Source organism: Macadamia integrifolia, unplaced genomic scaffold (genome assembly GCF_013358625.1).
Source record: "Macadamia integrifolia cultivar HAES 741 unplaced genomic scaffold, SCU_Mint_v3 scaffold_38A, whole genome shotgun sequence".
In the NCBI taxonomy this organism is placed as follows: domain Eukaryota; kingdom Viridiplantae; phylum Streptophyta; class Magnoliopsida; order Proteales; family Proteaceae; genus Macadamia; species Macadamia integrifolia.
This window is the reverse complement of record NW_024870665.1, coordinates 41,313-52,570: the sequence shown is the minus strand read 5'-3', so window position 1 is coordinate 52,570 and position 11,258 is coordinate 41,313. Positions and strand designations below refer to the sequence as shown.

Genomic DNA, 11,258 nt, shown 5'->3' with positions numbered 1-11,258 from the left:
GACATGACTTTAGAAAACTATAATATCCTCCCAAAGGACCTTGCTTGAAGTTAAAAATCTTCTCATAGAGATCATAAACTCATAGCATGTTTTTTTCACTCTCCTTCAAATCATCATGGACTTCTTTAGCTGTAGTATGAACATCACATTGGCAGCACTAGAAGGATCCATACCATTCCACAACAGTAGTGTATCATTTTCACACATCCATTCATCATAATCTTTGGAATCAGTAGATGGCAGTTTTGAAGTTAAACACTTCAATTTTTCATTAGCATTAATATAAACTTTCACAGCTTGTACCCACAATAAATAATTAGATGCAGCATTCAGTTTGATAGCAGTAATACTAACAAATAAGGTCACAGTCATAAGGTAGACAATAAATAGTTACAATAGCCAGCCAAAAGTAGTAGCAATATTGAAACACTTCACAAAGTCAAATTCAAATCATAACCAGAAGTTACAGGGAAAGAGAAGACAAAATCGTAGAAACCAAGAAAAACCCAAATCATAGAAAGTGAAAAGAACAAATCACATGGGGCAGGAATTGTCTGATTGCCGTGAAATCGGGTTGAAATTCTCACTGTACGAGGAGAAAACACCTGCAAAATTTCAGAGTCATTTGAGAAATAGAAGTTGACTTCTGCAGCAAACCAGGTCTGATGATCCTAAAATTAAGATCAATCAACGAGAATAGATAGTAGAGAAAGTCTACAAAGTTTGGATATATTCCAACCAAGGGAGAATGCCTATTTAAAAATTTGATTATAAGGGTTCTTACAATCGATCCATTATAGCAGAAAACTGATCAAATCTTATCATAGAGAGGTTGAATGAAGACAAATACTCCTTCAAGCATGATCGCAACAGAGAAGACTTTGTCCACACAAGAAATCCCTCGTTTTGTATTTCACCGAACAAGGGAATACATCATGAACAATAGAAGTAGCAGCAGGTTGCTGCACACCACTTGACTGTTTAAGGGACTCTCAAAACAGAAGAGGAGTAAAGTGAACATAATGGTTAATGGTGCTCTGTTACCATGTGACAATTCAGAGTAAGAGTAACCAGTACTTGCGTCGATCAATGGAAGAAAAAGAAGGAAGAAGAAGAGAAGAGAAAATAAAGGAGAAACTAAAGGCTGGTCGATGAGAATGTGTTAAGCCTAATCAACAGAATAAGGCATATTTATAAAACTTAATAATGCATAATTACATAAAACTCTTCACTATATAAGAGCAAGTACCCATATATCCCTGAAACATAAAGAGCATTACAAAGATACCCCTAGCGATAAAATTCTTTGTGGTATTAACTTTAACAATAAGATTAAGACAGATGCCTCTTTCATGCAGGAAAAGAAAAAATCTGGACTAGAATTTCTATCAGAGATTCTAGTTGATTATGTCTAACAGTACAAATCAAGCAATGTCTCTGCAATCCTGGCAAGTCCCCATTTATCAAATGAACAGGGAGCAACTCTGACCAACTTCAAATGCAGAGATGGAAGCTAAATGGAGCATTTCTTAAACAGATGCAGGGCTGGTCAGCAAACCTCTTTCAATATTTTTCTATACGTATAGATTGTAGGTCAAATTTTGAAGAATTATGCGGGAGGTATCTACACACTGCCTGCGTATATTGGCATCTCCCATGCCAAGCCAACAGGCACACAGCAGGAAATGCTTGACAATTTGTATACAGGGCCCAAATGATCAGAAAGAAGAGAGTGTTAGAAAGTGTTAGGGAGGAGATGGAGTATGATAGGGCGTGTACTACTGGCATTGTGTACATCATTTTCCATTTATTTATACTCCAAGAGCTAGGACTAGTTCTTGCTGTCGTAAATGGTTACAAAACTTCCCAAGATGTCTAGGAGAACTGGCTATGTATGGACATCATTGCAAATTAACAGTAACTGAGTAAGTAGTATTAGTATCCCAAAGAAAAAGACTGATCCTTCACTAATATATAGTGTGAATCCAACTACTGCTCTGAGCAAATTCAAGCACAATTGCAACCCAAAAAAAAACAAAAAATTAATAAATAAGAAAAATACTAGAATTATAAAACCAATCTAACCGTTGAACGTATCTGTTTCTTTGTTGTTGTTTGCTCTACTCCAAGCCTGGTGGTGAAAGGGAGAGAAAAAAATTGGGAGACAGAGACCATCTGCAATTGTAAGCACCATAGGTTTGAATATAAAATCCAATTCAACAGAAAAAAAGCATAGTTTAGTATTCAGAGATTCTTAAAAATAAAAGTGAGTAATAACAGTAGAACAATAATCTTGAGACATACCTGTAGCTGATTTGCCGGATATCGTGCGACTGCGAGAGAGAGAAATGGCGTTTCCAAATGGAATGATAACGGGGACAGAGGGTAGGGTTCATAAGCAAAAGAGTGGAAGGGACGGAGATTAAGAACAGAAAAGCACGTGTGCGCCCTTTGTGAGGGAACAAATCCAGAGAGAGAGAGAGAGAGAGAGAGAGAGAGAGAGAGAGAGCTTACTCTTATTCTAAGGAAGTGTTGGAAATTAAATTGAGAAAATAGAACTTACCTCAACCGCTTAACCCTCGGATGAAGGAACTCTCAAAACGAAAAACCAATAGACCAAACTAAGAACTAAGAGAGAAAAGAAAAAATATAAGAAAGGTAATAGAATAAGGCAAAATGGTCGCGGTACGTGCAGAAAAATAAGAATGCAGAACGTTCGGAGCTTGGTGAATGTTCATGTAAGTGATATGATTGACACGTGTTAAATATGTTAATCCTGCTAACAGAGTTGTAAACGGTTACAACTCTGTTTAATATTATTAATATTTAAATAAATAAATAATAAAAATCCCAATATAAGTGGATTCCTCCTTTCATTCCACTTAGAACTCTTGATCCTCTCTTTCTCTCTCTCTCCTTGCTTCTTCTTCAAGGTTGTTCCTTTTTTCTTCTTCCTTTTTCACCGCTCTCCAGTCTAGTTGAAGTTTTGTTTACCAATCTCTCATATGTTCAGTGCCTGAAAATAGTTATGTTGATTTTTTTCTTATCTCATCCTATTTTGAGAGAGAGAGAAAGAGATGATGATGATGGCGGCTGTAGAAAGAAGGAACAACGTTGAAGAAAAAGCAAGAAGAGAGAGAGAGAGAGAGAGAGAGAGAGAGAGAGAGAGAGAATTGAGATTTCTCAATAAAATCGAAGGAGGAGTCCGTTTATATTGGATTTTTATTATTTATTTATTTATTTATATAAAAAAATATTAGACAAGTTAAGTAACCACATCCGTCATCTCTCCACCCTAAAAACTAGGAATCAGTTATAATATAAAAAACTAATAGATGGTTTAGATTAATCTAACTTAAATGGACGGTAATATTAAAAGAAAGTAAAAATAAGATTGCAACACGTACGTCTTGCTACCACTCGCCCTTTCATGTTTGTAGAAAGAGATTCTGATCCCTATAAAACAAGGAGAGGAAAACGGAAGATGCATGATGAAACCGTGTTGAAGAGGGGAGAGATGTTGGAGAAGTTGGTTGTGTCAATTACATTTTAATCCTTTTTTAAAAAAATTAGTTAAAGTTTTTAATTTTCTCATGAAGATAATGAAATGTCTAATTTGCCCCTTCTAATTAATTATTTAATGTCACACTACTTATTACATATTAGTCTTTTCACCGTTTTGTTATTTTTTTCAAAGATAACCAACCCTTGTTACATTAATAACAATCCTTTTTTTATTTAAAATTTTAAATCTTTTTTATTTTCCTTATTTTTGAGGAATTTGAAATTATTCACATTTTATTAACATTTTTTATCTCCTCTATTTGTGGGGAGTTTCAAATTGTGGATATCTTCCACGTCTTATTATATATATCCCAATCATCACTTTGTTAATCATGTGTGACTAAAAATCATTTCAAGCAATGTTATAGTAATTGGGCTCATCAACCCATCTCCCCTCATTTGTCCCACTTTAATTGGAATTGACCGTTAAAAAAACAATCTCTTAACATAAATTATTATCGATTTTCAATAGTTAAATTTTTTTTTTTCAATTTTATCTCCAAAAATGTCAAATGGAGTAGTATCCTCCACGTCTCTCTCTCTCTCTCTCTCTCTCTCTCTCTCTCTCTCTCTTCGTTTTTCTCTAATTTCAAACATGTTTTAGTAATTGAAGTATCGTTTTTCTTTGTTTTCTTTGAGTGCTGATCACCATCTATGTGGGTGAAGATCATCTACAATGAAGCATAAGAAATTTGAGAGAAAAATTAGCTAAATGTATGCTTATTTCTAGCAACTTAAAATTGAAGTTGCAGAACAAATCCAATAAAATCAAGAAAGAAGAAAATATTAGAAGGCATTTATTAGGGGAATTTATTATCAATCTCTTATATTCAGATGGATTGATGAGTTCGATTACTATACCCATGCTTTATAATGGTTTTTAGCCATACATGTATTCACACATGATCAATAAAGTGATAGTCGAGAATCTTAATAAGAAAGAGATAGACGATTCACGATTTGAAACTCCCCACAAATAGAGGAGATAAAAAAAGTTAATAAAATTGAATAATTTCAAATTCCTCAAAAGGAAAATAAAAAAAAGATTTAAAAATTTGAATAACAAAAATAATGGAAGGTTACCTCCGTAAAAAGGTTGGACACATGGCACCTATTCATTGAGCAGCTTAAAACCGTAGGAGCAGATGATCCGCTCTCCCTTATATTTGCAACTTCCCCCTTCCCAACCCCTGTACTCATCTCTTCCTTTTGCCGCTCTCTGCAACTTCTGTCAATCCCCTTCCCTCCACTATCTTGCACCCATAGTCTTACGCCTCCTCTACACACCCCTGTCGTGAGCAATCTCACTCATGCTACTCTTGTGTTCGAATCTCTCCTTCTCAATCCTACTACCAATCTCAAAAGAAGGGCAGAGTCATAATACTATGACGGATGGATAGACTAGAGAGAGAGAGAACATAATCTAAAATGCTCTATTGTTTGTGAGCTATTTTGAATCTGCAATAGAGATTTAGGTTCTATAGATTGATTTAACCTGGTACCACAAGTGACATCTTTTGCTAATTTTTTTAGTTTCTCTATAGATAGGTGAGTTGATAACGCAGCGAGGAGGTGAGGTGGGGTGGGGGAATTGTGTGGGTGGGGTGGAGTTGGAGGGTAGGGAGTCGAGTGAGGGGGAGGTGAGAGAAGGAGCCGCAGGCAAGAGAGAGAGCTAAAGGGGATAGGGGAGGGATGACTGTTAGTGAATCAATTCGATCTACTCTCAAGTTTAGGGATATGTTGGTCCAACCCTACTCTCAAGTTTAGGGATATGTTGGTCCAACCCATTAAGATCCACAGCCAAGAGAAGGAAACCGTGAAAAATTGCATTGATCCTCTTCAACATACTATGTGCCAAGGTACAAATCAATCATCTATGTTCTTATTCGACTTCGTGTTCTAATTGTCTGTATAAAAACCTACTAACAAGGACAAAGATGGGGAAGTGGAGAAGGGAAGCCGGAGTTGATGATAGTGTCGGTGCCAATCAGAACGAAAGTAGCAATCAACGAGAGATCGTAGCAGCGGCAGAATACAGGTGGTACAACAACAACAGTGGTAGATCACGGGTGGTGTAGTGGCAAAAATGATCCATTGTACAAAGGATTAAGGCAAATTGAATATGGTAACAGTCCAGTGCTCTAGGGTAACTGACCGTGGCTTTATACCTTTATTTTAGGTACCCACGATATTATCACTACCGAAAGAAAAAAAAATGATACCCATATATCAATGGAGTTAAGGGTTAAGAAGATTGATCATAAGCCTTGACATTCCTATTTAGATAGCTTAAAATATATTTTATTTCATATGGATTAATCCCCTTTGTACCAATTCATAGAGCAAAGTTTTTCTCCTTTTGACTATTTTACTATTTGCATCATCCTCCTATCACAAAATGAAAAAATGGAAAGACAAAAAAATGAAAAAATTATAAAAAAAAAAAAAAAAAGCTTAGTTGCTTTCTTTGTCTCCATCAAACTCCTGTGTCTTAAACAGTGTAGTGCTGTTGGATTGTCTCAATATCCAACCCCTTCAGTTTCACCACCGATTCAACATGGCCCTTTAAAGTATGAAGCTCCCGAAGCCTGCAAAAAAAAAATAATAATAAATAAATAAAGTTGATTGGTGCAAGTAGATTATTAACAATCACTCTTGACCATGATACATGATATACACTGCCACGGTTGTTACCTTGCAACCTCTGCTCTTTTCTTAGCTTGCTCTGCTATCTCAGTTAACTCTCTATAGTTGGTTTTGTCATTGAATAGCCCGGATGAATCAGCAGGTTGAAGGCCATGAAGGGTTCGTTGAGCCATTGCCCATTGTGCTTCCCTTTCTCCCCTTCCGTAGTCCTTCTTCGATGTGAACGCGGTCTGTGTATATAACAAACAGTAAACAAAATCACAATCTCTACATGGATTCCTAAAAATGTCAATTGGGATGGTAATCAAGGAGCAGTATAGCAACAAACCTTGTTCTGGAGCATGTTATCCCAAGCTTTTCCACTCAATGCATAGCGGGTGATGAACTTTAGGACATCAAGAGGGAAGTAGAAAATAATACTGTAGAGCCAGATGACTCCTGCCCATCCCCAGCCAATGCCTTGGACCCTTGCAAAGGACCAGTTTGCATACACAGCAATCAATGTGGCCACCTTCAGTGGATCAACTTTAAGTGTTAATTAGATCCATCAATTGTAGTAGTAATTCAATAGAGAAGGTTGAAAGAGAATTACAAAGACTGATATCACTCACCAGCTGGGCAGCAAGGAATGCCACGAGAAGCAAGAGACCAGGGCGCTCAATGAAAGACCAGCTCCTGGATCGGGTGACAAAAATGAGGGCCTGACTCACTATACTCACCTGGAGGTAGAGTGCCGCTGTGAGCTCGTCTAAGTTGTTATTGATGGGTCTCACACCAAATTTGTCCTGTTTAAGTTGATAGTTTGAGCAGTGGTTATTAATTACAAAAACTATTAATCAAGGTTGGTATTGGGCAGCTTATGGTAATGCCACTTACAGTGAAGAAGTGAGTCTTGTGGGCAAGCCAGAAAAAGACTACACTCATAACTGCAAGGTAGGTACCGAGGACAAGACCAGTGGCAAAGATCTCCTTGAGCTTCCATGAGTCAGGCAATGGGGATGGCTTTACTCTGTCCTTGGAGATGGTCATGATGGTTCCATCATTGAGAATGGCAATGATCAAGACCATGAAGGGTGAGAAATCAAACTCCCAGATGAGGGCAATGAGCAAGAATCCAAGCACAATACGAATCGTGATTGAGACTGCATAGATTGTGTAGTTCTTCATTCTTTGGAAGATAGCTCTGCTTGTCAACACAGCACTCACAATCACACTGAGCCCAGGCTCTGTTAATACTATATCTGATGCACTCCTAGCTGCATCAGTTGCGTCAGCCACTGCAATACCAATGTCTGCCTTCTTCAATGCTGGTGCATCATTGACACCATCTCCAGTCATACCACAGATGTGCTTCCTCTCTTGCAGTTTCTTCACAATCTCATACTTATGCTCTGAATGAATCAACCGTAAGTCCAATATTAGCAAACTAAAGTAGAAACTAAAGAGAAGAATCTCAATGAGCCAAGCAGAAACTAGTGGCGATCATGGCAGTGTTCTTATTTACCAGGGAAAACACCAGCAAAGCCATCAGCCTTTTCAATGAGCTCATCAACAGGGATCGAGGCGATGGACTCATCTTTGCTCTGGCCAAGGAGGGAGGAAGAGGGATACATATTGGTTCCCATACCAAGCCTACGGCCAGTCTCCTTTCCAATGGCGAGCTGGTCACCTGTGATCATCTTAACGTTCACTCCAAGGTTGAGTGCTCGCCGGATCGTCTCTGCACTGTCATGCCTTGGAGGATCAAAGAGAGGCAAAAGACCCAGAAACTCCCATGGTCCCCCAGCACTTTCCTTTGTCTTCTCTGGAATTGTCTGTGAAACAACACTAAATTCTAATTCAGCCTCAAACAGATCTCACTAAACTAAACAGACTTTAAAATGATCAACATGCAGGTACTTTCACATCACCTGTCGAGCAACACCCAAAGAACGAAGACCACGTTCAGCAAACTTGTCGATTATTGAATGAACTTTGTTCTTTATGTCTTCCCTGAGATTGCAAAGCTCAATAATCTGGTATAAATACAAATGAGATTATAAGAGAGACTAAAGCTAGGATTCAAATTAAAGAGCTGCACTGGTATTATTAGCAGGAAGTAATGAAATAGGTAGGTACGAAGAGCTTTCTGTTACCTGCTCAGGTGCACCCTTGCTTGCTCGATGCCATGTGCCATCGGAGTCAATGTAGGTGATAGCAGTTCGCTTGTCAACAGGGTTGAAGGGCAAGAAATGCACTTCTTGGATCCCTTCTCTTGCCTGCGATTGAAGAAGAAACATGGAAGATTAGCGAATTAAAGAAGAAAATCAGAGACAAGGTAGCACTTGTTCCTTCTATCTAATAGTAAGTACCTCTTTGGGGTCAGCTAACATTCCAACAATTGAAGCATCAATGGCATCCTGATTCTCAACCCTGGAAGCCCTGGCAGCACTCAAGACCACAGTGTCTTTGTCCAAATCCTTGACAAACACCTCAATCATGGTCTTGTCCACAGTGAGCTTATTGAGGGTGAGAGTTCCAGTTTTGTCACTGCAAAGCACATCCATGCCAGCCATCTCTTCAATTGCAGTCATTCTCTTTGTAATAGCACCTTGTTGAGACAATCGATGAGACCCAATAGCCATTGTCACTGACAACACTGTGGGCATGGCAATTGGAATTCCTCCAATAAGTAACACCAACAGATTATCAATTCCACTTCTGTAAGGCCGGCGCTGAATTGGGTACATCACGACGATCTCAATCACCATTCCCACTGCAATTGAGCAAATACAGAAGTTCCCAATGGCTGTCAACACCTTCTGGAAGTGACCCACTTGGTTGGTGCTGTCCACAAGATGTGCGGCCTTGCCAAAGAAGGTGTGGACACCGGTGGCGATAACGACAGCCTCAATCTCACCTTGCTTGCAGGTTGAACCAGAGAAGACCTCTTCACCTGGATTCCTTGTTACAGGGAGGGACTCACCAGTGAGAGCAGATTGGTCTATCTTAAGAGGATCACCTTCCAAGAGACGAGCATCAGCTGGGATAATGTCACCAAGCTTGATGCTGATCACATCTCCAGGGACCAAGATAGCTGCATCTTGCTCATTCCATTTCCCATCTCTCAGCACCTACACATGTTCATGCAATGTCACCTTTTAAGGAATCAATTAACTTATCATGTTTACATTTTGAAGGAGAACAGATGAAACCCACCTTGGTCTTAGGGGCAAGACCCGCCATTAGAGCAGCAGCTGCATTTCCAGCATTGTTTTCTTCAATGAAACTGATGGTGGAGTTGATAATCAGCAACACTGTGATACCAACGAAATCTTGCCAATCCGGAGGCTTTCCCTGCAATTTGTCACATTGTTTTTCAATTTTGAGCCCAAACCCAATTTTGATTTCTAGAGAGAGAGAGAGAGAGAGAGAGAGGTTATAGCTATACCCCTCCATTAGCCAAAACTATGGCCATGATAGCAGCAGCCTCCATGACCCATGAGAGGGGATTCCACATAAAACCCAAGAATTTAAGGAATTTGCTTTCCTGTCATCAAGTACATTAATTTGAAGGTTAGCCAGGAAAGAGAAAGAAAGAGGGGGGGGGGGGGGAATCAAAGAAAATGAAGTTGAGAATTGCCTTCTTCTCTTCAAGCTTATTGGGTCCAAAGATTTGGAGCCTCTGTTCCCCCTCCTCATTTGTCAAACCTTCTTTCGTACATTTGAGCTGCTCGAATACTTCATCCACAGGAATTCGCTCCTATGATAAAAGAGTATAAAAACAAACAAAAGTTACCTTGACCAAAAGATAAAAACAAATATGAAAGAGAGAGAACCAAGATTTGGTCAACTCTTGTAAGTCAATCTATCTAAAAAAAAATGTCTTTTGAGACATGAGTTCTAATATTCTTATGGCATTCTGTCCAATCTTTAATACACTTTCAGAGTTGAATTAATGATCGCTTAAATAAATAAAGGGCAAATGTTTTTTTATCTGAGAATGGGGAGGTTCATTCTCAGAAGCGGCATGGTGATCATTGTCCACCCCTGTATTTGTTTCTCAGGAGTAACTCTTGAACAAAAAACTTTATCCCATAAATAAAATCCTATATCAATGCATGAAGGTTGAAGCAACCCATGCCAAGGAGAATAATAAAATGAAACGTTTTTAAGAATTTGAAAAAACAAACACATCAAGAAGGGCCCATGGATCTATAAAATCATTTTCTAACGATGAGATTTCACGAAGAAAACAAATCATTTTCTGACAAAAAAGAGAATCTGAAATTGATTGAAAATAAAATGAAATAAGATGATAAGCATATAAAAAAAATACTTACAAGATCAACATTTTCGTTTTTTATTTCTTCCAAGGAAATGGCTTTGCTGGTTGCCATCGTTTAAGAACAAGGAATGGGGGCAGTGGGGAGGAAAATGGTGAAGAAGAGAGAGCTTATGATCTCTCCTCTATCTTCCTTCTTCGCACCCTTAGGCGTACTCCATGCACACCTTAAGGGTCTGTCTTTTTTCCTCCCCTTCTTGTAAAGGGATGTTTCTATGATCTTAAGTTTTGGGTTTTCTACAGAGGACAAAAAATTTAAGCTAGCTTCTCTCCCATCCTTTATAACTGACTTTTCCAATTAATTTCCGATTCTAAATTCAGCCAACGAAGAAATGGTTGGTGAAGAGTTGTACAAACGTCAAACTTCTAATCAACAAAAGCCACCTCTTTCCTCCTTCTGACCCGGGGACTTATTTTTCTGTTATTAATGTGAAGCCTCGTAGAAAGAAAATCTCGAAGAGGGTTTGGGTTGAGCTAAATTAAAGAAGAAATTCCTTAATAAGCTATAAATAATTAAATATTACACATCTTTCCTTAATAAGCTATAACTATTATACATCTTTCCTTGAATCAGTTTGAGTTTTGATTGATTCAGTGTCTTTCAAGTCATGTGAAACTCATCAAGTTTGGTTTTCTTTTATTGGACGCATATTACTCGAAAGTTTGATCTACAATTAAACAAAATCCTAGAATGTTTTTTTCTTATGCCTTAAATATTAGCCTC

The 11,258-nt window shown here is 38.3% G+C and overlaps 1 protein-coding gene across 1 annotated transcript; it reads right to left on the bottom strand.

Annotated features, from left to right (window-relative positions):
• Positions 1–5,843: 5,843 nt before the first annotated feature.
• Positions 5,844–10,937, bottom strand: LOC122071628 (ATPase 9, plasma membrane-type). Its single transcript, XM_042636008.1, has 13 exons — positions 10,533–10,937; positions 9,833–9,952; positions 9,641–9,739; positions 9,409–9,546; positions 8,562–9,323; positions 8,346–8,468; positions 8,121–8,225; positions 7,715–8,024; positions 7,087–7,601; positions 6,822–6,995; positions 6,539–6,721; positions 6,259–6,440; positions 5,844–6,152 (listed from the first exon to the last, which is right to left on the bottom strand). Exons 1-13 carry the CDS (start codon positions 10,587–10,589, stop codon positions 6,056–6,058), a joined length of 2,865 nt encoding a protein of 954 aa, XP_042491942.1. The 5' UTR covers positions 10,590–10,937; the 3' UTR covers positions 5,844–6,055.
• Between the last annotated feature and the right edge of the window lie 321 nt (positions 10,938–11,258).

Coding starts and splice junctions, on each gene's coding strand:
- LOC122071628 (XM_042636008.1), bottom strand. CDS start 10,589: ATGGCAACCAGCAAAGCCATTTCCTTGGAAGAAATAAAAAACGAAAAT. Junction 9,547..9,640: donor TAGTTTTGGCTAATGGAGGG/GTATAGCTATAA, acceptor GACAAATTGCAG/GGAAAGCCTCCGGATTGGCA. Junction 6,722..6,821: donor CATTCCTTGCTGCCCAGCTG/GTGAGTGATATC, acceptor GATCCACTGAAG/GTGGCCACATTGATTGCTGT.